Below are 27690 nucleotides of genomic sequence, written 5' to 3' on the forward strand. Positions count from 1 at the left end.
GCGAGGCTTTCCTGGGGCTGTGGAACCTCAAGTGGGGCTCGGCTGGAGACAAATTTCTCTTAGACTTTACAGTTGAAGTTCCTAGACATCCTCCTAAGATTTTCGTTTTTACTGACAAGGAAAGAGAAGTAACTGACTCATCCAAAGTTTCTCCGTGATTTAAATAACCAGACTGCCCTTTGCTTTCAACGCCCATTTTAGTTGTTTCCTGGGCAACGCAAACATTGAAGGCCTGCCTCTAGGTCAGGTCAGTTAGTGGAAATGCCCTACAGCTAAATAGGGGAGGGGGTGGTGGTGAAACGACACAGGTAAGTAGCTTTTACAAGGATTCTTCTGGCAGTTCCATGCCTTCCCTCCTGGCCAGAGATCTCTCAGTACTCCTGTTGTACCAGAAGAGTTCTGCACCTTCACCAACCCCACCCCACCCTCCTAGGGATGGCTGGTAAGACCAGGCCAAGCTTATTGAATCCCAGGCTTGTACTGCTTTGCCTCATGCTTTTGTTATTACCCGGTCAGTGAGAACTCTCCATTGCCCTGCTTGTGGTACATCTGGGACCTCTCTAGCTGTGAGTAGTCGTTCCCACAAGAAACAAAAACACTGGTCAGGTTATGTACACATAATCTCCCTCCAGACACTGAATTCCTGGCCAGAGAGGGCCCTCACACTTTTCCTGGGGGTGCTGCTGAGAGGTTAATGTGGCCAAGGCAAAAAGTGTTAAGGTCCCTTGGACAAACTGGAACTAAAGGATACACTAAAGAGCATGGCCCAAGCCTGGTAAAGCCCTCATTCCTAGTGAAGGAAAGTGGGGACATGCAAGAGACTGGCACGATACCTGTAGGCAAAGGGGTTCAGTTCCAGCTGGCTCGGAAGAACAGAGAACCCTAGAAAGGCAGAGATCCAGTCTTTTCCCCAACCAGGCACCCTCACAATCTATGCCCCACTCCTCTTCCCCAACAAAGACTTCTCAAGTCTTTGCAAAGGAAGAGAGCAGAGACTGAGAAACGGTTTAGAGTCCTTTTAGTTCGCAGCCACAGGGAAAGTCTCCAGGCAAGTGGCTTTTTCCTGAAGTAACAGATAAGAGAATGATGTTTTCTGGAGCCCAAGAATTGTCCATTTGTGCCCAACACCCATTGTAAACAGGAGTAGCATTATAGGCCTTTGCTTCTCCCCACTGGATGAGCAAAATTACTTGGAGCTATAGACAAAAATGTCATCTCATCCCTACAACATCCAATTTAAAGAAAGATGGAAGCAGCCCTGGCTGGTGTGGCTCAATGGACTGAGTGCCAGCCTGCAAACCAAATGGTCACCGGTTAGATTCCCAGTCAGGGCACATTCCTGTGTTGTGGTCCAGGTCAGGTCCCCAGTGTGGGGCATGCAAGAAGCAACCACACATTGATGCTTCTCTCCTTCTCTGTCTAAAGTTAATAAAATCTTTTAAAAAATCTTAAGCAACCTAGAAAATAGGTCAAAGGGTCACAAATCCCCAATCCTACAAGCCTATGGATCTAGCTCCTTCATACTGAAGAGTACCAGGCCAAAGGTATTTATACAAGAGTCCTTGTGCCTGCAGGAGCCATGGCTAGTTCCAACTGCGGTCTTCACTGATTTGAGTAATTGCACACCCAAGTGAGTCAAGCACTGTTCTGGACTCAGAGCTATAATGGTGAGCGGAAAACTCATGAGGAGAGAAGTAGGCTGTCATAATTCAGTTTAGTTCTCACCTGCTCCTTCTCCCTGTTGAAAGGGCACAGGCTGCTAACCCATGGACAAACTAGAATTTGGTTTCCAAACTGGCAAGAGCGGAACCAGTTAATCTGTGAGGACCTTAAGAGGCCAGGGTCCATGTGCTTAGAACTACTTTATGGAGAGACCGTATCTGCTCCTAGGGTGAGCCTGGTCCTGGTGACCTAAGGTCTTGAGGCCTATTTCCCCATGTTTCAGAACCACTTAGCTGAGTCCTCATGAAAATAAAATGGCGAAACCCAAATAAAAACCTTACTTTCTGTTTAATTCATTTGCCAAACAAACACAGAAAACTAGTCTAACTAATAGTACAGAAAATAGAATTTGTAACCAGTAGCAAACATAACAAGATAAACCTAAGTCCCTGGCAAGCTGGATTTCCATCAGCATGTCACCTAGATCCCTGGGGAGGGAGGTCCTAGGAGGCAGAGGCACAGATCTGCCAGTCCCTATCAGAATCACAGGCTGCACCTGGGGAAGAAAAGCATGAAAAGGAGAACTGATGTCACTTGGCTCCCTTATCACTACACACAGAATAATGTCCACAGTGATTGCTGGCCAACCTCAAGGTGTTGTCTTCCCAAACCCACAGTCCTCGAGCATCCCACCTGCAGCCCTGGAGGATAAGTTTCAAGTTCAGCGGTTCCTAAGCCTCTGCTTAACCAGAACCTGCAACACACACTGGGGATGAGGTGAGGGGGTAGACAAAGTCATAAACTGCTGGTGTCACCAGTGCAGAGTCCGAGGTTCCAGACATCAGGAGGAAATGAGGGTGCCAGATAACCAGCAACAGTCCAGCTGCCCTAAGCCTCAGTACAGTCAACCAGTGTCCCAGGAGAACAGGGTAGTTTGCGACAGCGGCCTGCAGGCCTCCTAGATTGGCAGGGGCTGGCGAGTCCCCCTGGCCACAGGAGAACCTGCTCACATTCCGTGCTTCTTACGGATGACAGCCATGGCCAGCAGTCGATCTTTCTCGCGGAGCTCTTCCCGCAGCTTGGCCTCGGTGATACGCAGGTGGCGGATGCTGCCCTTCATCTCCTTCATTTTCACCTCCATCAGTGCCAGGATGTCCCGCTGCTCGTTCAGCTTCCGCAGGAGCTCCTCCTCCGTGGTGCCTGACGACAACGAGTACGAGTGGTCGGAACCACTATCAGGGAAGCCCTCTTCCCCGACTACCACCAATTGGGGGCCCATAGGGCACTCGGCGGCCTCCAGCCCTGCGGTGGCGGCCTCTAGCTCCGACGCGGCGGCTGCGGCGGCTGCACCCTCGGCGGCCGCGAACTCCACTTGCACCGTCAGATCGATGGGCTTCACATCTTCTCCAGTGGGAGTAGTGGGCGCCGGCGGCACGGATCCAGGAGCCTGGCTGCTGTCTACAGCGGCCTGAAGCGTGAGGAGCACAGCCGCAGAGGCAGACACCAGGTTCGGCTGCAGCTGAGCGGTCTGGGCAGTGGAGGCTGACGGAGGCTGAGGCGGCGGCGGCGGCGGCTGCTGCGGCGGCTGCTGCTGCTGCTGCTGCTGCTGTTGTCGTTGCTGCCGCTGTCTGCGGCGGGCGGCTGCGGCCCCAGCGGGTCTGCGTGCTACCTTACGCTCATTAACGCCGCGCAGCGGAAAGATGGTAGGGACGCGCACCGCGTAGGTCTTGCGGCCGCCCTGGAAGTGTACGCTGCAGAGACGGTGACCCGTGGTGGGCTGGAAGGTGGAGAAGCATCCACTGACGCCAGCGCGAGACACATTCTTCAGCCAGAGGCGCCGCAACTCAGCGTCCTTGGGAAACGTGTAGAAGTGCAGCGCCTTGTCCCGATGCGAGTTGTTGTAGCAGCCCGGCACGCAGCACGTAAAGCCAGGCATGTCTGCGCCGCGCGGCCCGGCCCACCCGCCTCCTGAGCCCTTCGACGGCCCGGTCGTCCACCGCCGTCCGTACGCCCCTCGACGGGAGGCGTCGCGCGAGGCCTTAGCGGCTTCTCACTAGTTTCGCCCGGCGCAGACACCTGACCTGGCGCCCCGTGCCCAGAATAAGCTTCCCGCCGGCCCGCGCCGCGCAGCCAGTCAGGCCGCCCGCCTGCGCTCGGGAGTCGGCCCCGGGGACGCCGTGAAGGACCGCCTGGGAAGGAGGACTACGCCCCCCACAATGCACCACGCCAGAGGCCGCTCACTTCCGGAGTGGGGGTATGCTTATTCCGGCCGCTTTCTAGGGAACCGCAACAGCCCACGCAGAGCAGATTCTTTGCCTGACCTGGTTCATCTGGGTGGATTAAAGAGTCGTATTCGGTTGGAACTCTGTCCTCTGGACCGCTCTTTAAAAAGACCAGAAATCCTGGTGGGGGGTTGGGCGGCGCGCGTTCTCCTGGTGCGCAAGCGCCTTGGGAGACGCCCCCGGGAAACTACAGGTCCCGTAATGCCCTGCGCTGAACTCGGCGGCTATGGCCTGGAGCGCCGCCTGAGGGAGAGTTTGGGCTATTCCTGACTAGGATTTGGGCGGTGGTGCTGCATTCCTGTGGGAGGAGGGTCTGGCGACCTGGGCCTCAGTACCCCTAACGACATTATGATCCTTTTTCACTTCATTGGGGACTTTGTCCATGCTCAGTCACTGCTTGCGTTGACTTAACGTCCTTACTGACCGAAACATCGTGACTAGCAGGCGCCTACTGTGTGCCGGGCACAGTGCCAGGAGTTTGGAACCTTTCAGGAACCAGACCCATTATGCCCGACTACCTAGGGGGATGAGGTCCCGACTTTTGGATAATAGATATGAATGCACGCGATTGAATGTTTAATCACAGAAGTGAATGCTCCGTAGGAATGAACTAGACAGAGGAGAAAATGGGAAGTGGAGGCCCAGGAAGAAAAAAACGAGGAAAAATTAGGGTGGGAAGGGGTAGCTCGTTCTTGCGCCAGAAACCAGCTCATAAAAGCAAGAAAAAGCTAGGCTCTGCTCTTAAAGTGCTTAAAATGGGCTAGGAGAAGCCGCCGAAAGGTAGCAAACTGGGTCATGTTAAAAAATGGGATTTTAATCTGCAGGCGACTGAGAGCTGTTAAAAAGTGTTAAACAAGAGGATGGACAGGAGTTTAACAAGAAACTTCCATCCTCCCTCGACTTCTATGGGGAAAATGTTCTAAAGGGCAAGAGAAGCCATGGAAAAACCGGGGAGGAGGCCAGGCAGTCGTCTTGGGGAAATTACCTGCAAGCTAATCCTCTTTTGCGGAGTTTCCCCTTTGTCCTACTTCTTGCTCTTCACCTTTCTCCTGACTTTTCCTCCTTGTTTTTTTTCTTTTTCTCTCCTGATTACAGACCACGGATATGAAATTGAAGCTTAGTATATATTACTTGTAATTATTTGATATAAAACAAAATAGATTGGGCATTTGAAAGCTCGTAAAAGAAAACAACATTCCAAGCTAACTTTTTAATTTTTTAGTTTCTTGTTCTTTATTATGAAAAGAATCCATACCTGGGAAAAGGGGAAGGACTCACATGAACAAGTATAAAGGACACATGGACAATAACTACGGGTGGGGGGTGGAAATGGGAGGGAGGTGGGGAGCACCGGGCGGCGGGGGGCGGGCAGGGCTGGGAATATAAGACAGAGAGCTGTACTTGAACAAGAATTAAATTAAAAAAATAAAATTAAAAAAAAAAGAATCCATACCTGGAATGTAGAAAAATACAGGACAATGGGCATGAAGTGGGTTTCACAGACCCATTACTGGAGAATGTCCCATCACTCCTGGCCTATGAAGCTGATGTCCCCAGCTTGAATTCCTTTAAATTCAGAACTACATGCTCTGGTATGTGTAGCCCAAGTGAAAGATGTGCATTCATTTGTCCAATGATAAAAATATGAATATACACTTTGTGATGGTGAAATGTTTATAAAATGTGTGTAGGAGAGATGGAATTCAGCAAAAGCTTATTGCATGTTACATATTTTCAGTGTCATACAGTTACTGATATGGTTCTACTACTACCTGTCTCAAGGCCTACCTTGCTCAAAAAATACTGGTGAGAGGACAAATTATTATAATTTCTTTATACACACAACACTGAAACTCTAAACTCTACTTTCTAGAACATAAAACCACCTCTTATCTACACTTAATCTTCTGCACTCAAAACATAGAAATGCATGGCTTTCTCTCCACCCCATTGCCCTACCTACCCTTTATCTTGTCACCTCTGAAAAAGGCAAAAACCTGTCACAGGTCTCCCTACTTCCAGTCTTGCCTCTCCCACATTCTTGTCTATGTGGCTGCCAAAGAAAATATTATTACGTAATCTTTGCTTAAATCTTGCCAGCGGCCTATTGCGTTTATAATAATGTCCAAAGTTCTTCCCAGAGCCCGTGAGACCTTACATGGTCTGGCCCTTGCCAATCTCTTACTCCTCCTTGCCTCATTTAATGAGCCCAGTGGGTTTTTTTTTAACAAGTAGTAAATATAAAGTTTAATCAATTATGTAAATGCATGGAATAATGCCGTGCAAAAAGTAAGTTCAATTCGTGTCTCAAATTGTTTGAAAGATTTTTTCTTCATATTATCTAGTTCAAGACTTTACAATAAATAAGTAAATAGAAAAAAATAAGTAAATTATTTCCATGGTGACCATGCAAATGGTGCCTGCAAAGGGCTAGCAAGTTCAGTGAGATAACACAGAGGTCAGATCTCAATGACATATATTGAGTGGCTCAGTGGATTGAGTGCTGGGGGCATCCATTCCCAGTCAGGGCTCATGCCTGGGTTGTGGACCAGGTCTCCAGTTGCAGGTGTGCAAGAGGCGACCACACATTGATGTATCTCTGTCTCCTTCTCCTTCCCTTCCCCTTTCCCTTTCTCTAAAAATAAATACAATCTTTAAAAAAAAAGATTGTATTTATTCATTTTTAAAGAGAGGGGAAGGGAAGGAGAAAGAGAGGGAGAGAAACATCAGTGTGTGGCCGCCTCCCAAGTGGCCCCCTATGGGGGGACCTGACCTGCAACCCAGGCATGTGCCCTGACTAGGAATCGAACCAGCAACTCCTTGGTTCGCAGCCCACACTCAGTCCGCTGAGCCACACTAGCCAGGACTAAATACAATCTTTAAAAAAATGAAATATTGATGTGCTTTTTCTCTGCAATTCTCTTACTTTGAGAAGCAAAAATCTAATTTTTTGTTGATTTAATTTCTCATAGACAGCGGGAGGATGGAAGAAAAAGAGAAACATCGATTTGTAGTTCCACTTATTTATGTATTCATTGGTTGATGTATGTGTCCTGACTGGGGGTGGAACCTCAAACCTTGGAGTATTGGGATGCTCTAACCAACTGAGCTACTCAGTCAGGGCTAGAATCTAATTTTTTTCTTTGCTTTATTTTTTAACTCAAGCACAAATATGCCCATGAATATTCAAGTAACTCGATTACATCTGATTTTAGAGCAAAAAGGAGAACATGTTGGGAGGCTCAGAACTCAAATTTTACATCAGATCCCATGAACACTTAAGGTGGGAAGGGGCATCAGTTGGTGAAAAATATGACAATACAGTCTCCAGCATTAACACAACTTTTGAGACGGGAATTCATCTCAAAATTGCACTTATTCTGATGAATCACACACAGCCCACTAGCCTCCAAGCCTTGCAAACTGGTCTCTCGATAACGAGCCTACAGAGTGGTCTATACAAATGCAAATGTGGCCAAATTACCTGTAGGATAAGATTATTTTTCCCTCCCCCCAGGAGGGTTTTTTCACCTTCAGAGAGCCAGAGGGGAATGAGAGGTATTAATAGTGACCATTGAGGGGGATAGAGAGGTGGGTAGAGGGGGACAAAGATGGGGGGGAGGAATTGGGCACATCTGTAATAGTGCCAACAATAAAAAATAAAGTAAGCCCTGACCTTTGTGGCTCAGGTGGTTGGGAATCGTCCTGCATACCGAAAGGTCCCCGCTTTGATTCCTGGCATATGCCTACGTTTCAGATCGGTTCTGGCTGGGTGCCTATGAGAGGTGACCCATCAATGTTTCTCTCTCTCACATTGATGTTTCTCTCTCCCTTCCTCTCTCTAAAAGTAAATAAATAAAACCTTCAAAAGAAGTTCATAAAAAATAAAATAATAGGTTTTATTTTTAAATTTTATTTATTTATTTTTAGAGAGAGGAGAAGGGAAGGAGAAAGAGTGGGAAAGAAACATCAATGTGTCCTCCTACTGGGGACCTGGCCTGCAACCCAGGTATGTGCCCTGAACTGGGAATCCAACCAGCAACCCTTTGCTTCACAGGCCAGGCCCGTCCTCAATCCACCGAGCTACACCAGCCAGGGCTATAGGTTTTATTTTAAAAAGCGACCACCATTTATTGACGGCCTGGCTTAATATGTATATGGCTCAAATCCTGAGTTAAACATTATCTCATTGACTCATTACAAGCCCGTTATTGGGTGGTATCATCCTCAATTTACCGAAAAGGAAATCAACCTTCGACTGTTTGCACACATTTGCCCAGGCTCACTCCCTGGTAAAACCACCTCCAGATTCAGCGTTTGCAGTCACCTTTGTACACGCCCTGGGCCATTGGGAGGTAGAGCTAAAACTGCAGTTCCCATGGAGCTGTGCGGAAGCCTCGCGAGAGTAGGCTTAAATGCGACGGCGGGAAGTCGGTCGTCGCCGCCACCCTAGCAGTTGGGAAGTGAAGCTCTGAAGCGATGGCAGAGAGCTACATCCCTGACAGCGAGACTACGACGCGTACGCTGCTGCGGCGCCTGCTGGATACGGACGACCCGCACACCCCGCGGGGACGCCAAAGTACTCGAGCAAGGTATGTGAGGGTACTGCCTGAAGCCCTTGAGTGATCGGAGGAACTGACGGGTGGGGTCTCGGTATGATCCAGCTCTGACCCAGTTTGGACAAAGAATCTGAGTCTCAAGAGAGTTGCAGAGCCCAAGACTTGGAGAACTGGTTCCACGCCCATATATGGGGTCGGATCATTTGCTCGTGCCGCCACCCCCAGAACTCCAGGCCGCCACGTCTCGGCACTGGGGTTCAACAATGCCCGCGTTTTAGGTATCCGCCTTTGGAAGTGCTCAGAATCCTGCCTTCTGCCCTGTTCTCTAGGCCAATTTATCCCAAACCAGCCCGGAGTGTGTCGAGGCATCTGCTCTGAACTGCCTCCCAGCACATTCAGTCCTCCTGTCCTTGTAGTTCCCAGCTGGGAGACGGGAAGAGGGATATGGAGAACACAGCCTGGGCAGAAGTCGGGAGGCAGGAAGGAAGGGTTCTTTGTAGGGAATACGAATTTAGCCTGACTTGGTGGGAGTGTCAGTGAGTGGCAGCTGCGGTGAGCTCATGGTGAAGAGGGTGTGGTAGTCGGCATCTGCCAGACGGGGGCAGTGCAGGTCCTTTATAGGCAATGGAAAGCCAATCATTACAGCAGAGGATTTAGACCTATGTTGATGAGGTGGGAGCTGCTCTGGGAATATTTGCGTGGTTCTGGAATCAGAGAGACTGGACTGGAGAGACTAGGGCTAGAGTGATCCATGTGGAGGTTGCTGTCAGACCCTGACAAGTACTTAAAAGGTTTAAAAATATATAAATGTATTTCTGGGGTTATTTTAATGTTTAGAATAGATACTTTTCCAATTACTTCTCTTGTCAGTGTGACTAACCCCTATGTCTGTCAAAGTCACCTCTGTAAAGCCTTCCTCAACCCCTCTTTGTGATCAGGTCATCATATTCTCTCTATTCCCATACCCCTTGGGCTCCTTTTCATCCGCAACCTAGTAACATAAAGCTGGGAACAGGCTATGGAAAGGACAGTGGTTTCTGGGTCCCTCACATGGAGGGAAAAAGTCTTCAGGCTAAGTTCCCTGATGAAGACCCATCTCTGCATCCTCTAGTTCCCTGCTTCCTACACAATTCTCAGAGCTGCTGGTCTTTATACAGTGCCCAGAGACCCCTGCTTGAAACACCTTTCTCTATGAGGCTGAGGAGCCAAACAAAGACTACTGCCAGGCGGCATTCCCGTGGAGCCAGGGTAAGTGCCCAACTCACTGACCACTATAGGACTCTGGCTGCCTTCAGGGGACCCGGAGGTCTAATTCTGTTCTGGAGCCCACCTTGAGGGAATTCCAAGGCAAAGGAATAGACTGTTTGTTTGGTGCTTTTGCCCAAAGTCTATTGGCAGATTGGCCCACGTTCAAACCAGTGGACATCTGAAGGAACAGACACCCCGGACTCTGCTTGAGAATATTCTAATAACTGGTAAGTGAGCACAGGTCCACTGATCAGAGTTAGGCATCAGCCCTGGTATCCCTAATTCAGGGTAGGGTGCCCTGCCAGCCCCACCCTCTTCTTATTTCTACAGCACCGGAATCTTCCATGGTTGTGCCAGAGTCAGTGGTGAAACCAGTGCCAGCACCACAGGTGGTCCAGTCCTCCAGCCGGGAAAGCAGTCAGGGCAGGTACACAGTGAATCCTCTCCCTTTGGGGTTGGGCTGCTAGGCAGCTCTGATCAGGAAGCCTCTTGGCAGTCCCAAAAGCTGTATTTGGGCTTTCTGGTCTGTCTGAGATTAGCTCCATCCTTATAGCCTTGAGCTACAACTTCCTGAGCTCAACGCCCCCACAACCCTGGCTCCAAGTCTTCTGGCTGTTGGCAAGAGGAAGCAGAGGCTGAGGTTGTCAGTGTTTCAGCAAGGAGTGGACCAGGGACTTCCCCTCTCTCCAGGTGAGGCCCTGCACAACACCTATGGCCATCCTCTCTCGCCTATCCTCTGTAGAGGCTTAGGAGGCCTGAGAGAGGACTATCATGAGCCTGGGTAATTTACAGTTTCTTCTTTTTAGGTCCTCTTACAGAACCTCATGGGAATGCTGGTGCCTCCTCCCTCACCAGGTGCTGTTGCCTGTTCTGGGGCCTGGGGACTAGAATGGATTCTGGCCACACTGCTCCCTCCCAATGTTAGCATCACAGCATGGTAGCTGTGTTCTAAAAGATGAGAGCACAAGGGCAGATAGAGAAATTGGGTGGGGGCTAGGCCTTAGGTGGCTGACTTTCCTTTATGCCTCTTCTCTCCACCAGCTCCCTCAACCTGGCCTTTGCCACACCTCCCCTGCCACAATCAGTGCAGAGACCTGGTTTGGCCCGCAGACCTCCTACACGCCGAGCTGTAGATGTGGGTGCATTTTTGCAAGATCTGCGAGATACCTCTGTGGCCTTGACTCTTCCGGGTAAGGTTGAGATTTCCCTTTTCTAGCCTATGGGGAAAGCTCTCCCCCGACAGCAGCAGAAGGGGTTGCTGTGTCCAGGGTTGCTCCCCTCTTCATTGGGTCAAGGACAGTGAACAAACCTGGCAAGTAGGTCTATAAGGAGTTCTTGCTTTCTTTCCATAAGGTGCCATTGTCTTAGTAGTTCCTAGTCCTTAGTCCCTCAGGGTCTTCCAGGACCCCATATCCTTGAGGAGCTATAGGCTGTGGGTAGGAAAGAGGTGGCTGGAGCTTCTTGGGAGGTTGAAAGGGGCCAAGTATCAGGATCAGCTGGCCAGTCAAACTGACCTGGGAACCTGATAACAGAAGACAAGTCACAGGGCAAGAGGAGGGTTTCAGAAAGAGGGAAAAGTCGATAGTGGAGGCATGGGTGAACAGTTTGGGTGGAGTAAGCAGTGAAGCCTGGAAATGCCAGCTTAGCAGGAAGGTAAACAAGGAGAGCTGTATTAGAAAGATAAGAGTGCTACGTAGTCTTCTCTCTCTGAAGGCTATTTGGTGCAGACTTATGGGGCCCATGTATGGCCAGGCCCCAATGACCAGGTAGCAGCAGGTGGGCCGGAAGTACACTGAGTGCCATCTGGCTCTTGATCTGCAGGTGACAGCCTCAGAGCTCCTGTTGCTACCCTACCAACAGACACCGTGTTGGAGGACACCCAGCCCTTTTCCCAGCCTTTGACTGGCCGTTCCCCCACTGTGCGCCACTCCCTCCCCTGCCCCTCATTCTCTGCTGAGAGGACTGTCAGTCGCAGGACACGGAGCAGTGGGCCTGGGCTGCAGAACAGCAGTGAGTATGGGAGGCAGGTGGCCTGGGGCTAAGCAAAGCTTGGGCAAGAGTTGGTACTGGTAGTTTCCCCTCTTCAGGACCCATGAATCCCCTCAGAGTCCCACGGCCATTGGTCTCTCCTCCATCCAAGTGTAGAGTCAGTATGTGGCCATGAGACTAAACCAGTACCCCGGGGCTGCCTACCGCTTCTGCAGCCTATATTCTCTCCCCTTGATTTAGGTCCTGGCAGACCAGACCAGCTTCTGGTAGGGAAGGCAAAGGAGGTCGATGCCCTTGCTGTGGGCTTCCCAAACACCAGCAGTAGTAGCTCTAGAGAAGATGGACTACAGCCCTTACAGGATGGAGTCGGTGAGGAGGCAGAGGAAGTGATGGAAGAAAGCTTGAGCGTGAGCGATGTGGAGGAGGCAGCAGGAGCACAGAGATCTGCCAGAGCAGAAGAGCCAGAGACACACACAGAAGGAACAGAAGCAGAGGGATTCTGGGGGGCTACTGAGGCCAAGGAGCTGGAAGGATCGTCAGGGGATAAGGACACCGCTGGTAGGACAGGTAAAGGGCCCAGTGCAGGGATCAGGGGGTGAGTGGGTAAGTGACAGTCCCTGGCCTTGGAGGAGGGCCTTACCTGGGTTGTTTTTCGAACACAGGTAGTGTTGGGGAATTCTGAGGTGCCCCTTGCTTGGCTGGCTAGAGCTACATGGGGCCCTCGATGAACAGGATAAGGAGGCTGTGGGCCTTCAGGGTTGTGTGAAATGGTTAGGCCTGAGCCCCTATACCCCTGTCCTTTCTCTACAGGAAGTCCAGAATTGACCTCCATCACCCTGGAGTTTCAGCAGGCCAGGCAACTTGAGTTTCTTGAGCCAGCCCAACTGATTAGCACTGCAGTGTAAGATCCTATGACCCTGTTCCACATGGGCCTCTTGGGAGAGGGCAGGCACTGAGGTTGGCATTGGGCACCACCTGGTTATCCCTCTTCCTACAGGTATGCAGACGGTTATCCAGCAAAGCACCTTAGGTGGGCTGGATGGGGCTCACCAAGAGCACATCATCCTATACCTGCTTCCAGGGGCTTAGAGGAGCCTGGGTCCGGGGAAATGGCTAGGTCAGAGATGGTTTCCTAGAGGAGGCTTAGCAGAATCAGACAGGCAACAATGGGCTAGGGGGAGGGATGTCCATGCCGAGGCTTAAGGGTCATGGGCCTGAGCAAATACCAGTTTGTATGATGAGGCTAGACTGGGACATTCATTGGGTCTAGACTGGAGGATCAGGTCCCCAAGGAAAGACAAGGCATCTATGTGGCCTCTGTCCCCATCCCTCCCAGCAGATGGTTGGAGCTATTGGTCCAGGTTGGCCAAGGAACACAAGGGCCCCAGTCTTGGCAGGAGCCAGCAAGAATTATCTTTGATTAGGGGCCTTTTCAGGCAGCATTCCATTCCTGCTCCCAGCTTGCCTTCAGAGCCTCTATCAGCCAGATGTCCTCCCAGGGCCCGAACTGCTGGCCCCAGACTCCGTCAAGATCCTTATAAGACCGGACTGAGCCACTATGCTAAGCTCTTCAGCTTCTATGCTAAAATGCCCATGGAGAAGGCGGCTCTTGAGATGGTAGAGAAGTGGTGAGTCCTGGACCCTGGGGTGGGGAGAGGAGCTCCTCAGATTGTGAATAGTCTGTTCACTCTCTTCCACCTCAACCTTCTTGGCAGCCTGGACAAGTATTTTCAACATCTTTGTGATGACCTGGAGGTATTTGCTGCTCATGCTGGCCGCAAGACTGTGAGGCCAGAGGACCTGGAGCTGCTGATGCGACGGTAAGTGGGTGGACACAGGGAGGTTCTGGTTGTGGGAATGCTGATGCTGGTGTTAACTCTGTCTCTGTCCTCTTCTGCTGCAGGCAGGGCCTGGTCACCGACCAAGTCTCCCTGCATGTGCTCGTGGAGCGGCACCTGCCCCTGCAGTACCGGCAGCTCCTCATCCCTTGCGCATTCAGTGGCAACACTGTGTTCCCTGCTCAGTAATGGACAGGCCTTGACACCTGTCCTGTCCCCAATGGGTCCCATATACTCTTCCAGGTCTCCTCTCCACACCCCACCATCAATAAAGTGTCACAAACATAATATGCCGTGTTTTGATACATATCCTGGAGGCAGAGACCAGCCCCCTCCCTATGACTCCCCAGCATAACCTGGAGAACAGCACGGGTTCAGACAAACAATTTTATACTGAATGTTAGGGGTTAACTGCCCACAGTGGCCCTAGCTTGTAGGCTCTTGCTCCCGAGGTCCTCTGCGCCTGATGTCAGTCTTCTGAAGCCGTTCCAGAACAGTCTGGAGTTTTATCACAGTGTCCTCTTCCTTTTCCTCACTCTCCTCCGGCAGTTCTGTCAGAGGGAGCTGGAAGGCCTGGCTCAAATAGCTGTTCAGGGTCTGCTTGTCCAGGCTGGGGTCAATGGTCATCAGGGCCTCACGTACCTTGGGTAAGGTCACTTTTTCATGGCTATCCCATAAGAAAAGAGAGAGACAGGCCTTGATACTGCCCCAACCCTGCACCCCAGACTCCAAGATGCTTTCTGCCAGGCTTGAGCAATATATAGTGCCCAACGGCAAGCTCAGTACACAGGGAGACCAGGGGCTTCAGATGCCACCCCATGGCCCAGCCTGTGGGACTCGCCTATAGCTAATGGGCCTAAGGGCCCCAGGGTCACTCACAGTTCCAGGCCCAGTTCCTGCTTTAGCTCCTGTAAGTACTCATCCTTTTCATCCATGTACTGTTCCCACAGCATTCGCACAAAGGGCATACTCTGGTCCTCCTCATCCTGGGAGGAACCGTAAAACAGGTGATGGCACCTGTGCTAGGGCCTAGCAGAGGCTAGGACAGGACTAGGCAAATTCCCAGGCCCCCACCCACCCACCTCCGTAAACAAGGAGTGGTAGTCGAGCAAGTCTGCATTGCTGCTGTTGGGATGCCAGCCCGCTGCCTCCATCAGCTCCTGAATTTTCTCTTCCTTCTTAGAGGAGAAGGCATTCCTGAGGACAGTGCTGTAGGGAGATACAAGGGCCTGGCTGAGGCCAACCACACATCTGCCTGCACCCTTTCTCCAGCTCCACGAGCACACAAAACGGTAGCCAGCATTAAGGCTGTGGCCCTTGCCACCAGGTTCCCCATTCCCCTGCACATCTGGGAGCATGGCCAGAGGACATGATGGGCAGGAGTTGGAGGGGGCCTTTCCACCCTCTCACCTGAACTGCTCCATAGTTAGTTGTCCCTCATTTTGACTGTCAACATTTGTCATCTCCTTCAGCAGCTGTGATACTGTCTCCTTGTGCTTGACATAAACACTTTCACTCATCTGTGGGGGTGGCAGGGGGGAGCAATGACTGACTTGTTCCTTGGAGCTGTAGAGACAGAGCTGATCCTGTGCTGGGGAAAAGGGTGGGGAGCCAGACCCAAGCTCACTTTTTCCGTCAAGATTGCATAGAACTGACTCATGATCTCACTGGAGTGGAAAAGCTTAATATTTTCAAAAATGGTGTAAGCCCATGCCATGGCATCAGCAGGCCCGAAGCGACGCTCCAAGAAACTGAAGAAGAAATCTGAGAACTTCTCTTTCTGCAAGGTAGGGATAAACTGCTTCAATTAGTCATCCTACAGGGGGGTGGCCCTCCACCTTGCTCTCGAGCACCTGGAGGGAACCCCCTTGGAAAACTGTGGAGGCTACACTTGGCCAGAATGGCTGTGAGGTCTGACCTGCTCCTCAGCAAGACGTTCCTTCCAGGCATCCTTCAGCAGGGTTATCACATCCTTCTTTGTTGGCTTCTTGTTCTCCACAGTGCCGTCAAATCGAAGAAAATGGGGGATGGATTCTGCATAGCCCTGGAAGGGAAGATGTCAGCTCCTCACTGAGCTCACCTGTGGCCCCACCATAAGCAGGACAGAGCCCCAGAGGGTTCTCCCCAAACCTCAAGTCTTGGCAACAAGGCCTGGCCATTCTGACTTTGGCCACAAGCCTCTTGAGCCCAGAGACTCCCTTACTAGACCAGGGAAGAAGTCTTTCTCCCGGAGCAGCATCTCGCCAATCTCTTCCAGGAGCACATCCACAAGCTGGTCACTGTTCTTGCCCTCGGCCAGCATGTGCCAGCGATCTGGGCCCCCAGCCACCACACCTGCAAGTGGGGGGAGGAAACTGGAGTCTGGACCACACACTTGAGCAACCCTTGGGACCCCAATTACCTTCAATGCCCATCATTACTTTCACACTTGGTCCAATCAGGCCGTGGTGTGGAGGTGCGCTGGATCTCCTGCAGCTCAGAATAAAACTGGTCCCGCTCCTTTACTGTGCTCATGTGCAACTGCAGCAGTATCTCGTGCTCCTTGCGGACCTCTTCATAGTCATCTCTCAGGCTGTCCAGCTGAGGGCAAGGTGACTGGTTCTTGCTACCCACCTGCATGACCCTGCCTGACCCTGTCTGGCCTGCCTGCCCCCCAGCACCTGCTCTTGAAGATCCTTGTTGGTCTTCTCCTGCATTTCAAAGTCCCTCCTGGGCACCACATCTCCAAAATTGGCCTTCATGGTGTTGAGCTCCATCTGTGTGCGTGCCAAGTCTTGCCGGGCCATCTTCAGAGCCAGCGTTAACTTCATGGGGTCCTCTCCCCAGACCCCTACCAGGGGGCATGCCAGCTCGAATCACCCCGGCTCTGGGGCCTATAGCCCAGGGCAGGGTTAGAGTGTCCCTCAGGGTATATCCCAGGCCCTTCTGCTCTCCTTGCTTGGGAACCCCTGGGTCTTTCCCCACAGTGCTACCAGCCTATGGTTGAGGACTTAGAGAAGCCCAGGACAAGGGGTACCAGGTCAGTCCTGCCTTTAGGGACAATTTCTGCCTCAGCTGCCAGAAATTCTTTCCTACTTAAACAATGAGTCTATGATTCTCAGTCCAGCTCAGAAAAGCCACAGATCCAGGTGGCAGTTGGAACATTTTTCATCATGAATGGTCACAAAATGAGCAGATATTAGGAGAGTTGAATAAATCAGAGGGAGTAGTGGGGGCAGCACCTCCTCAAGGGAGAGAAACCCACCTCTGTCTTACCTGGGGACTGGGCCAGGGACATGTCTTCCCGCTGGTACCGCAGCTCATTCAGGTCTGCAATGAGGATCTTGCGGGCATCTCGCTCGCTGAGGTAGCGCAGGTACTCCTCAGCCAAGTTCTTCCTCAGTTTGGTCACCTGTTGGGAAGGTAGCTGCATGGTCAGGGCTGCCTGTGGACCCCTGTTTGCAGCTAGTCACCACAGGAGATGGGATGTGTGCGGGGTGGCTCTGTCAAGGCCTGGGAACAAGAAAGCTAGAGGAAGAGGGAGACTGGCCATTCCTGATAGTCAGCAAAGTGCCCGTGTGTCCTGTGGAGAAAGTCTGGCAGCGAAGGAGCAGGACTCTGCTGGCATTTGGGGCTACGCTGAGCCAGTGCTGAGTCTAGACAGAGTGTGGGGGTAGCAGGGCCTCTGGGGAGGTGGTGGCTCAGTGTGTCATTCCAGGCAGAAGAGTGGAGGGAGTTAGGGGGTTACCTCGGCACCCAGGGGATGGCAGGGATTCGGGGAGTTGGTCACCACACTGTTGCATTTCACCTCGCTCTGCAACGAGATCTTCTCCTCATTCTTTTTGTCAATGAGTTTTAGTAAATTCATCTTCTCTTTCTTCAGCAGGGAGATTTCAGATCTCTCCTCAGCCCTCATGGCCAGGATCCTTTCATTGCATTCCTCATTCATAGTGACAAGCTTGGCCTTCAGGGGTTCCAGAGCCCGAATCTTCTCCCTCTGGTGAGCTAAGCAGGGAAAGGTGGGAGAGACCCTTTGGGGCCATGGAGAATGACCAGGAGACACTTCCTAAGGTCACAGTCAGTGGCTACATCCCTTACAAACCCCAGGAGTCTACTCCCTCGTTCAAAGCATTGGCCCTGCTTAAGGCCCTCCCACATTTGCTTTTAAACCAAGGGCATAGTCCAGATGAGGACTGAGGTCTCATCTACGCCTTTTCTGTCTACAGCCTTTAGTCTTGTATGCACCATGCCTGGCACCTCCTGAGCCTGGTTGGGGGGAGCCTCCTTCACAGAGGCACCCCCTCTGTTCAGGGTTCAATTCAATAGAAAAGATGCTCCAGTTCCCACAGATACTGCCTCACCATGTTCCCCAAGGATAGGAGGTGGTCAAGTGCCCTATCTCAGGACAGTGGAAGCAAAAAGGCTAAGCAGGGCTTAGTGACTTCAAGGCTCAGTTAGTAGCTGTCCCCGTGCTGCTGCAGAGCCCCAGAAGGTCAGAGTAGGACCCTCTCTGCCTCTTCCAATCTGGGTCCAGGCAGCTAGGCTGCAGTCTTACCCAGCATCACCTCATATGCATTCTTGATGGAGGATAGCAGAGGCTTGTATGTTTTGAAGTCCTCTATGAAGAAATCAAAGATCTCTCTGTAAGGCTGGCAAGAAATGGGAAACTGTCACCTCCTGACCTATACATGCCACCCTCAGTGGGATCTGAGTTTTTCTTTTTTAAAACAAATTATTTTATTTTTGTTTAATTATAGTTGTCTGTATTCTACCCCCACCACCCAACATTTCCCCCTGAGTATTTCTTTACTTGGCTTAGAAGTATTGTAGCATGAAGCTGCCAGGCGACCTACATTCAAATAAATGCCCTAGGCAGCCCCCAGGTCTCTCGCAGAGCCAGGGACCTAAGGGGCAGCTCTTTCTCTCAGCTGCTGTCCAGAGTCCTTTCCTGGTGCTGTCTCTGAGACCTGGCAGATGACCTGGGTCAGGACTTCCCTGCTCTCTACCTGAGCCCTATCTCTGGCTCTCCAGGCAGCCAGCCTCCATACTCTATGTCTCAGTTGGCCTCCCACAAGCACCCCACCCCACAATCTTATATCCCTGGGAGAGCAGGAGACTGAAGGATCTAGCTTTGCACTCTGACCTCCAAGTATGAGCACAGGCTCCTAAATCAGCCCTGAATTTGAATCCCAGCCCCACCACTGCATAACCATATGCTTTACCTGAGCTCCTCTTCCTGGTTGGGGAGGTGATTTCAGCCTGTGAGCTCTTATATAAGGCCCTGTCCAGGACCTGGCACTCAGATGGTGCTCAGCAAATGCCCTTGTCAGTGACTAAGTCAGAACTGAGGGATTGCCCATCATTCCCATTTTAGTAGGGATTTGGTGATTACCTCCCTAATATGTACCAGGATCTAGATGGGCATCTAGATTTCTCTTTTTATGCACCTGGACTAAGTTCCTAGAGATGGGGGCTGTTGTCACTGGGATATAGACACTGAAGGACCCCTGCCTGCCCAGCGCCAGGATTCAGGCTCCATTCACTGATATCCATGACCCAACCTGGGCACTAGGGATCACAGCTGAAGGGAAACAGCCCCCAGTCCACCTGACTCAGGTAAGGAAACTCAAGCCTCAGGAGAGTTTTGGTTCCATGCTGGCAGCCTTTCCTGTGAGCAGGAAAGGCTTTGTCATAGAATATGTTTCTCTTATCAGGAAGGAGAACCCGAAAGAGCTGGGATAAGCTGCTCTCTTCTGAAAGTCTGAAGTGCTCAGTCCTAGTGAGTAGTTTCCTCCCATCCGCTCCCTTCCCTCCCTACAGTAATTCTGTGGCTCTGACCTGCAGCTTCAGCTCCTGGGCAGAATCCGTGCTCAGGTCCAGCAGGAGGAGCTCCTTGCGTAGGTAGTTCTCTAGCTGCTCCAGATACCTCGGTTTGGTAATGCCCAGGGACTGCAGCCGCCAGCTACTGCAGGGGGTGGTGGGCTGAGTTGTGATGGGCACCCCAGAAGGCCCTAACATCCTTAGTCTTGGGCAGCACACACCCCTCCACTCATTCTGGGCCCAATGTGGGGTCTGTACCAGCCCACCCACCATCCAGCTGACCCTGGCTTACCCTGCTCTCTTCCGGTAGTTATCTGAACAGGGCTTTCGATTATGCAGAATGGTCTGGCCACTGCTGTATGTGGGCCATGGGGACAGGTGGCCAACAATGGATGACTGACAAAAAGACTGCAGGAAGGTACAGGTGGGATTACCATGGTAACACTCCTCCCCTTCCTGCTTTTCCTCTCCATCCTCCTTCCTCCACTTGTGATTATTTACCCCAGAACCTCTCTCTGTCTTTTTTAAAGATTTTATTGATTTATTTTTAGAGAGAGGGTAAGGGAGGGAGAAAGAAAGAAAGGGAGAAAAACATCAATTGGTTGCCTCTTAGTTGCCCCTACTGGGTACCTGGCTTGCAACCCAGGCATGTTCCCTCTTTCAGTTTGCAGGCCAGTGCTCAATCCACTGAGTCACACCTGCCAGGGCTATACTGTATTCTTCTTCTTTTTTTTTTAAAGATTTTATTTATTTACCTTTTAGAGGGGAAGGGAAGGAGAGAAGGAGAGAAATATCAATGTATGGTTGCCTCTCATGCATTCCCTTCTGGGAACTGGCCTGCAACCCAGGCATGTGCCCTGACTGGGAATCGAACTGCTATCCTTTGGTTTGCAGGCCCATGCTCAATCCACTGAGCTACACCAGCCAGGGCTATACTCTATTCTTACAATAAAGTAAGGTAGAGGGAAAAATGTTAAGAAAATCAAAGGTTTTCCCTGGCCAGTATGGTTGAGTTGGTTGGGTGTTGTCCTGGAAACCGAAAGGTCATGGGTTCAATTCCCTGTGGAGGCATGTGCCTGGGTTGCAGGTTCAGTCCTCAGTGGGGACAACCAATCAATGTTTCTTTCTCACAATTGATGTTTCTCTGCATCTTTTCTCTCTCCCTTCCTCTTTATCTAAAGAAGTATGTCATTGGATGAGGAAGGAAGGAAGGAAGGAAGGAAGTCAAAGATTTATCTGAGTTTTTTCAAATAGGTGCAAATTTCTAAAAAATTTTTAGAGAATATTTATTTACTTATTTATTGAGAAAAAACCTGCACATCAGTGGAACTGTGCACTTCACACCCATGAGGTTCGGCAGTCCACTATACCTTGCATTTGCTGACGTAATGCAATGAGAACAGGAACTGACAATATGTATACAGCTCTAAAAAATTTGACCACTTAGATGTTTAAAAATAAATTCATATTTTTCCTGACCCTTTTTATAAAAACTGATTTTTTTTAGAGAGAGAGAGAAAGGGAGAGAAGGGGAGAGAAACATCAATTTGTTGTTCCACTTACTTATGCATTCATTGGTTGATTTTTCTGCACCCTGACTCGGGATCAAATCACAGCTTTGGCACATTGGGATGATGCTCTAACCAACTGAGCTATCTGGCCAGGGCTTTTTTTTTATTACTTAAAATAAAAATACAAAATGTTATAGAAATGTTAAAATTGCATGTTCAAAATATTTGGGACATGATCAGAGAAGCACTCAAAGGTATTTATTTTAATTGCTTAAATTTATTTTCCTGTTAAAAAGAAAGGTTTAAGACTGGTTGCTTGAAAAGGAAAAGAACCATAATAAATTTTTAAAAAATAGGAAACGAGAGTAGAAATAGACAAACTGAAAAAATGAGAGAAGCTAAACTTAAAAATCAAGCCAGTAAACGGGTTTTTGTTTTGTTTTGTTTTGTTTTAAAGACACTTAAAATTGATGTGATTCTTAGGGAAGGCCTCAGTAAACTGGTAGCTGAGAGGTGAACACTGGAAGGGTGGCCTAGGGGGTGGGTGGTGGGTGCAGACGGCAGGGGGGAACAATGCCCCCTGGTGGTTGAGCACAGCATAGCGGCTACCGTAGGGAAGATAAGGAGTGAAACAGCTTGGCCACAGGTCTACTGAGTAAGTGGCAGCTGAGGGGGATCTGGGAGTGGGCACCCAAAATCACTGGGTCTTGCTGGGCCATGGCTGCAGTTGGTATCCTCAAAAAGTCCACATTTTACAAAAGATTTTATTTATGTATTTCTTAGAGAGGGAGAAGAGAGGGAGAGAAACATCAATATGTGGTTGCTCTTGTGCACCCATTACTGGGTACCTGGCCTACAACCCAGGCATATGCTCTAGACTGGGAATCGAATCGGTGACCGGCAAAGAGTCCATATTACCCCACTTCACCTCCTTGGAGTCAGGGTACACGTGTTGGGGGTCCCCAACTTCACATCCATGTGCCCCCAAATCCTCCACACAAGACATGCTCACGCAAGGAAAACCACCACACAGCCCACAGTGCTTCACTGTCCACTATAAGCTGGACAGTGAGCTGGAGTTGTGTTTGCTCAGATGTGTTCATTTGATATGTGAGATCTGGATAAGAGCTATAAATCTTGTATCAACAAAAGCCCTAAATTACTTAGTAAGACAGCATTCATTTTTATATAAAAACTTTAAAGAAGAGGAATGGAGGAAGGAACTTTCCTAAGGCTGGTAAAGAGCCTTTACTTCTAATGCAGAGCCCACAATGCAATGAAGGAGCATCCCATTATTCTTGCCTTCATACACCTCCTCACTGCATTTATGGAGCTCATATGCCAGCCACGCAAGTATGCTATCAGGCACTTGGGTCATAAAGACAAAACGTCACAGCCCTGGGACCATCCCTGCATCCAGCACAGTGCCTGGCACATGGCAGGCCAGATGAAGAAATGAGGTTCGTAGCCCTGGCCAGGTAGCTCAGTTGGTTACAGCATAGTCCCAATATGCCAAGGTTGTAGGTTTGATATCTTGTCAGGGCACATACAAGAAGAAATCAACGAATGCACAAGTAAGGGGAACAACAAATTGACCTCTCTCTCTCTGTAAAATAAATTTTAAAAAAAGAAGAAGAAGAAATGAGGTCCACTCTAGAATGCTGAGTTGCAGGTGGAGGATGTCCATGGTCAAAGATGGGCTGAGTCTTCGCTGGGGAGTCTGGGATGAGGTGTGACACACGTGCACATTCTCACCCCAAAGCCTGGTGGCCTTGGCCTCAGTGAGCTACACTCCCCTGATGGGAGAAACCGTTTGATGGGGCATGTTTCAGGTGGGTGGTGTTTTTGCATTGCAGAGAGGGAAGCAGGCAAGATCCGGGGTCTGACATTTGGGGTTCCAATAGGATATCACCACTAACCACTTTCTGTTTCTGAGAAAGCTTGCGTGTCTGTTGTTCCTGTTCCTGAGTATTGTTGGTTTCTCTTTGGGAGGAGTCATCTATGGTCACTCTTGAAGGCCGCAGGTGTGTTCTGCACAGAGAAGGGGAAGAAAATGGTGGATGATAAAGCCCTAAGTGGGGAGAGCACTTCCACCCTTTCCAGATCTACAAGACATGACCACCTCTGATCTCAGAGCCAGGCTCTGGGTCTTCCCAGTGCTGCCTCCGGATTTCCAGTGATGCTGTCGGCAAGCTCCTGGCCCTGATCCCAAACCAGTTTCCCAGATTCCCAGAACCCTTCTTGTCACCAGAGTCTCACCAACTCCTGCTGTGGTATTATACACTCACCATGAACCCAGAGAACACTATGGACCTGTACTTCCGTTCAGTGTTCACCTGTGGCTGAGATGAGTTTCGTGTACACGATTGGCACACTCTGGGGCGTGATAAGAAAGGCAGGTGCTACATAGGACAAGAAGAACAGGGTCTGAGGTCTAAAAGCCAGAAACCTCAACCCTACACTTACTGGCTGATAGGGCCTGGCGGTTGACATGTGGTTCCAATAGAACCCACCTTGGGCAAATCATTTAACCTGTCTAAGGCCAGTTTCCTCAAAATGAAATGGAGACAACTCTTGCTTTTCCTATCTTACAAAGTTGTGAAGTTTAAAAAAGAGTAAAAGAGATATGCAAAAGTAGGCTGTAAACTGTACGGAGCTGCACAGTTAATTATGACAGCAGGATGGGAGAAAAGTGGGTCCTAAAGAGGTCTTTAACCCCTAGGCTTCTTAGGAGAGCCATCCTTGCTCAAGCTAGGAAGGCATTTCGGGGTCCTCAGGGAGAGCTGCATGTGAATAGCAGATCTAGGTGAAAGAAAAGGAAGAAGTAATTCCAGCAGTGCATGGTGTGGAGGACGGGTGATTTATGCTTCCAGATAGACTTCTGTCTTCATTCCTCTGGCTAGCTGGTGACCTTGGGCATGTAGTTTAACCTCTGAAACTCAGTGTCTTTGTCCATTAAAGTGAGAGTAAGACTATTCAAACTTCAGGGAAGCTGGAAACAGTAATATGAACCCAGTTGGGAAACCCAGGGTTTCTCAGTCCTACTCCAGGGAGCAGTGTCACCCCAAACTCCGATCTCTGTTGTCTCTAAACTGAGCAAGTGTGAGCAAACCATGTTGGATGAGCAGCTGGTGTGGAAAAGGAAGGTTTCTGCCCAGATGTTCATGGCTTTGAGACAGGATACAGCAGATCAACACTCCTGCTCACTGGGTTAAATCAATACCTTCCTGTCAAGACTAATCAATTTCCCAAACTGTTTTTCTTACTTCTGTTGGAGCTGCCACGTACAGCAAGGTAAGCAGGAAGATTTGGGGGAGCTCTCCAATTCCTGATCCTGAGAAGTTGTCAAGTGGAAAAGCTCAGTATGTAACACGTTAGTTTGAATGTCAAAGGAGACAACAGTCAAAAACACACTTGCAAATAACAGTAATTTTAAAAACATCTGCTAGAGACTATATACTTATCCAAAAAGTTTAGGATGCTCCTTTAATATTTTATTTTATTTATTTTTTAAACTTTATCTATTTATCTTTAGAGGGGAAGGGAAGGAGAGAAGGAGAGAAATATCAATGTATGGCTGCCTTTCATGTGTCCCTTGCCGGGAACTGGCCTGCAACCCAGGCATGTGCCCTGACTGGGAATCAAACCATGATCCTTTGGTTCACAGGCCCGTACTCAGTCCACTGAGCTACACCAGCGAGGGCTAATATTTTATTTTTATTGGATTTATTGGGATGACATTGGTTAATAAAATTATATAGGTTTCAGAGGTACAATTCTATAATCTATCATTTGTATATCATATTATGTGTCCACTCCCCCCAAGCTCCTACAGTATTTTATTAAATATTTCACACCAATTCTCAGGGGGAGCAGGAAACAGACATCTATATTTCTACTTTAAAGGTGGAGAGAATGGAGTTATTTAAATAACGGTAGACAGTGGGGTTGTCAGGGGGTAACTATGTCCTGGTATCCAGTGAACTCAAGTGCTGAGTTCCATCCACCAAGCCACTGTGCACAGATGTGAGGATGAAAGGAGAAAGCCAATGGAGAAGAGAAACCTGCCCCAGGGAAATGCACAATTCGCACGTCCCTTTTAGAGGGTCCTCCTGACATATCGACAGCTCTAAATTCTGGCCTATCCTTCATCATGCTGACTCTGCTCTAGGAGGAGCCGGAGGAAGGCACCCTCCACTGTGCCTCTAAGGCAAACAGCGAACCTGGCTCAATGTACATCATCAAATATCGGTGAAGGAAGAACATGGACAGGAAGGAATGTTTTGTACTGCCACCAAATTCAGCCTCAGCGATTACATTATGCTTCCTTCCTAAAACAAATGGAAACTCTTTTTCTGTCTGTTTCATATCCTTTTCAAACATGGCTGCAGCTTCCAGAATCATTCCTGGCTGGGTAACAGCACTCAAGCTTACTGTCTGGTTCTTGTAGATTCATCTTAGCTTTGGATCCGATCATCAAATTGGCATTTAATCTCCTGACTTGTGTAGGCTTTCCCTGTCAAGGCAGCAGACCTTGAAGAATCAGAGTTTAGGTGAGATCAGGTTTTTACTTTGGGAATGAATAGAAGGGGGGAAACTACAGTCATTCAACATGTATGGGATGCCTGTTACATGCGAAGGCTATGATGAGAACATCACATATTCTGCCTAAATGTTCCCAACGATGTTTGTGGTGTGGGCTGCTTCATCTCCATGTATGAGATATAGAAGCAGAGGCCTGGAACTTTAAGGGCCTTCTCTGAGATCCCAAAGCTAGAAAAGTATTTAGCCAGAATTTTTGTTTGAATCCATATACTTTGTGGCTTTCCTGGCCAATTTTCAATGCCCAGAGGCTACCTCTGAATACAGGCAGGAGCTACCCTGAGGCTGTGGCATGGGCCTGGTCTGCTTGGAGTCCACCAGCAATTTGACAAGTATCTTTGTCATAAGCAATGAGTGAATAGGGAGTTTATCAAAGAGCTCAGGTTCAGTCTCACATGGCTGGATTCAAATCCTAGCTCCACCAGTTACAAACATACATGAAACACAGGATCTCTCCAGGCTTCTATTTCTTCATTTGTAAGATGGTGATACTACTACCTCACAGAGTTGTTGTGAGGGTTAAATGTGGAATATAAAGCACTTGTCACATAACATATGCTCAATACAAACAAGTTAGCTGTTACTAATGATGAAGTGCGCCTGTTCTTTTCCTAGCCCGTAACGTCCTCACTGGGCTGACAATTCACCCGAGATTCTGTTTCTGCACCACCGATCCTATGGTGCTGGAGTCCCAGACCAACGGACACAGGCGGAAGGTGCAGTGGTCCGGATCACGTACCATTTTCTTTTTCTGTATTTAAGCCTTTCTCTCCGCCCTCAGCCCGGCCAGCGCCTACCTGTACGTGGTCGCGAAGTTGGAGCTCTGCGGCTCAGGAGAGGCCATGACTCTCCGACAGCCGGCACCCGCAGCCTGTGAAGCAGAAGTAGTGTACAGTCCGTCGCCATGGTGACCAGGCCCCAGCAGCCCAATGGCGCGGGCGGGGTCAGGGTTATGTCACACCCTCGTGTTCCGTGCCCGAGGCTGGGGCAAAGTAGCAAAAGTGGACTCGGATCTGGGAGCGGGATACCCTCTTAATCAATCACTACAGCAGATCTGACCCTAACTACTAGAACCAAAGCAAGGGGCTAAACAGAGTTCTTGGGGGAGTGAGCTAAACTTAGAGGCCCGAGCCGCGTTGCTAGCGGGAATGGTAGTTTTCAGGGTCCCAAAGTTTCGGCTGAACCGGGTTATGGCCGAGCAGGTTTGTACTACATCTCCCAAAGTTCCTCACCAACCGGAGTTGATCCGCCTCTGTAGAGCTCTGCATTGTGGGATATAGAGTTCGAAATGCGGCGAGGCGTGGCTGTGTCCAAAGCGAGGTGCCGGACACGGACTCGGTTTCCCTGCGGCCCCGGTAGGCCTCCGGATCATTGGCTGAGCGGGGCGGATCTAGTCCCGCTCCTCCCCGCTCCCAGTGACACAATAGCAGCTCCCTCCAAGATGGCGGCAGCGACGGCGGACCCGGGAGCTGGGAGCCCGCAGGCTGGAGACTCCTCCGGCGGGGCCGCTGGGGGCGGGCTGCCGTCCCCAGGGGAGCAGGAGCTCAGCCGGCGCTTGCAGCGCCTGTACCCCGCGGTCAACCAGCACGAGACGCCGCTGCCGCGCTCCTGGAGCCCCAAGGACAAGTATAACTACATCGGCCTCTCCCAGGGCAACCTCCGCGTCCACTACAAAGGTATTGGCCTCTTTTGCCGCGGGGAGGGAAAGGCCAGAGCCTCTGTGGGGAGGCTGTGCTGTCCATCCCCTACCCCACCACGCCCCTTCCCCACCTCTGTGCTCCGAGTTAGGCCTTAGCCCCTGCGGGTGTCCAGGATGGTGGGACTGACCAGGCCGAGGGTCGAGCGCCTGGTCTGCTGGTCTTAGAGGCACCTAATGTCAGGAGAACTGCAACAGGTGCCCAGACCCAGTGCTGGGTTGGACCTTTCACCCGAGGGCCTTTCTGCTTGTCTTGGGTTGGCTCTAACTCCACCTGGGCCCTTCTTCACCATTCCTTAGTTTCAGCAGTGTCTGGAGAAAGGGGTGGTTATATCACCGCCAGTAGCCAGAGGCCTAGGGGCTTGCTCACCTGCCAGACTCACAGACTGCTCCTAGGGTTCTGTGCTAAAGTTTGCGGGGGTGTCTTCCAGGGCTGCCTCTTTCTCCCCTGGTCTCCCAGGTGGGCCGCCTGTATTCTGGAGAGGACTGTTAACAGCAGTGGGA

General features: G+C 50.2%; 4 protein-coding genes and 1 long non-coding RNA gene across 15 annotated transcripts in view; 3 read left to right on the forward strand and 2 right to left on the reverse strand.

Annotated features, from left to right (window-relative positions):
- Positions 1-1991: 1991 nt before the first annotated feature.
- Positions 1992-3863, reverse strand: THAP11 (THAP domain containing 11). Its single transcript, XM_037041469.1, has one exon. The coding sequence runs from the start codon at positions 3596-3598 to the stop codon at positions 2669-2671; it is 930 nt and encodes a 309-aa protein (XP_036897364.1). The 5' UTR covers positions 3599-3863; the 3' UTR covers positions 1992-2668.
- Positions 3864-8018: 4155 nt separating this feature from the next.
- Positions 8019-13866, forward strand: CENPT (centromere protein T). 9 transcript variants are annotated; one of them, XM_037041473.1, is made up of 13 exons: positions 8019-8536; positions 9661-9751; positions 9891-9978; positions 10082-10178; positions 10305-10441; positions 10558-10606; positions 10793-10941; positions 11573-11761; positions 11981-12307; positions 12551-12641; positions 13165-13368; positions 13456-13560; positions 13644-13866. In XM_037041473.1, the coding sequence occupies exons 1-13, from the start codon at positions 8424-8426 to the stop codon at positions 13765-13767; spliced, it is 1764 nt and encodes a 587-aa protein (XP_036897368.1). In that variant the 5' UTR covers positions 8019-8423; the 3' UTR covers positions 13768-13866. The 9 variants fall into 9 exon arrangements, with proteins under 9 accessions (XP_036897368.1, XP_036897370.1, XP_036897371.1 ...); XM_037041475.1 differs by having other exon boundaries at positions 13177-13368; XM_037041476.1 differs by having other exon boundaries at positions 13201-13368.
- Positions 13867-13949: 83 nt separating this feature from the next.
- TSNAXIP1 (translin associated factor X interacting protein 1) lies at positions 13950-26576 on the reverse strand. Of its 3 annotated transcripts, none has more exons than XM_037041471.1 (16): positions 26288-26576; positions 22808-22919; positions 19670-19785; positions 19396-19522; positions 18113-18206; positions 17366-17562; positions 16834-16969; positions 16239-16408; positions 15999-16158; positions 15782-15912; positions 15497-15622; positions 15206-15358; positions 14989-15098; positions 14661-14787; positions 14458-14564; positions 13950-14245 (listed from the first exon to the last, which is right to left on the reverse strand). In XM_037041471.1, exons 1-16 carry the CDS (start codon positions 26332-26334, stop codon positions 14005-14007), a joined length of 2154 nt encoding a protein of 717 aa, XP_036897366.1. In that variant the 5' UTR covers positions 26335-26576; the 3' UTR covers positions 13950-14004. The 3 variants fall into 3 exon arrangements, with proteins under 3 accessions (XP_036897366.1, XP_036897365.1, XP_036897367.1); XM_037041470.1 differs by having other exon boundaries at positions 17306-17562; XM_037041472.1 differs by lacking the exon at positions 19670-19785 and having other exon boundaries at positions 17306-17562.
- Positions 15287-16082, forward strand: LOC118983848 (uncharacterized). The gene is made up of 2 exons (XR_005065807.1): positions 15287-15365; positions 15580-16082. It is a non-coding gene; the product is annotated as an uncharacterized LOC118983848 (long non-coding RNA).
- A 317-nt stretch (positions 26577-26893) lies between the features above and the next one.
- RANBP10 (RAN binding protein 10) overlaps positions 26894-27690 on the forward strand; it is a 61092-nt gene continuing 60295 nt past the window's right edge. The window contains exon 1 of the mRNA XM_037041482.1: positions 26894-27166. Within this exon, the coding sequence (XP_036897377.1) occupies positions 26932-27166 (235 nt within the window). The 5' untranslated portion in view covers positions 26894-26931. The remainder of the gene's footprint in view (positions 27167-27690) is intronic.

The sequence above is a fragment of the Sturnira hondurensis genome, unplaced genomic scaffold (assembly GCF_014824575.4).
Source record: "Sturnira hondurensis isolate 20B ecotype Veracruz unplaced genomic scaffold, ASM1482457v3 Scaffold0003090, whole genome shotgun sequence".
In the NCBI taxonomy this organism is placed as follows: domain Eukaryota; kingdom Metazoa; phylum Chordata; class Mammalia; order Chiroptera; family Phyllostomidae; genus Sturnira; species Sturnira hondurensis.

Bases quoted from the DNA above. Each gene is read 5' to 3' on its own strand.
- THAP11 (XM_037041469.1), bottom strand. From the start codon at position 3,598: ATGCCTGGCTTTACGTGCTGCGTGCCGGGCTGCTACAACAACTCGCAT.
- CENPT (XM_037041473.1), top strand. From the start codon at position 8,424: ATGGCAGAGAGCTACATCCCTGACAGCGAGACTACGACGCGTACGCTG. The intron at 12,308-12,550 runs GTAAAGGGCCCA...CTTTCTCTACAG, and splicing joins GGACACCGCTGGTAGGACAG to GAAGTCCAGAATTGACCTCC. The intron at 12,642-13,164 runs GTAAGATCCTAT...ATCTTTGATTAG, and splicing joins CAACTGATTAGCACTGCAGT to GGGCCTTTTCAGGCAGCATT.
- TSNAXIP1 (XM_037041470.1), bottom strand. From the start codon at position 26,334: ATGGCCTCTCCTGAGCCGCAGAGCTCCAACTTCGCGACCACGTACAG. The intron at 14,565-14,660 runs GTGGGTGGGTGG...GGTTCCTCCCAG, and splicing joins ACCACTCCTTGTTTACGGAG to GATGAGGAGGACCAGAGTAT. The intron at 14,246-14,457 runs GTGAGTGACCCT...CTTATGGGATAG, and splicing joins CAGGAACTGGGCCTGGAACT to CCATGAAAAAGTGACCTTAC.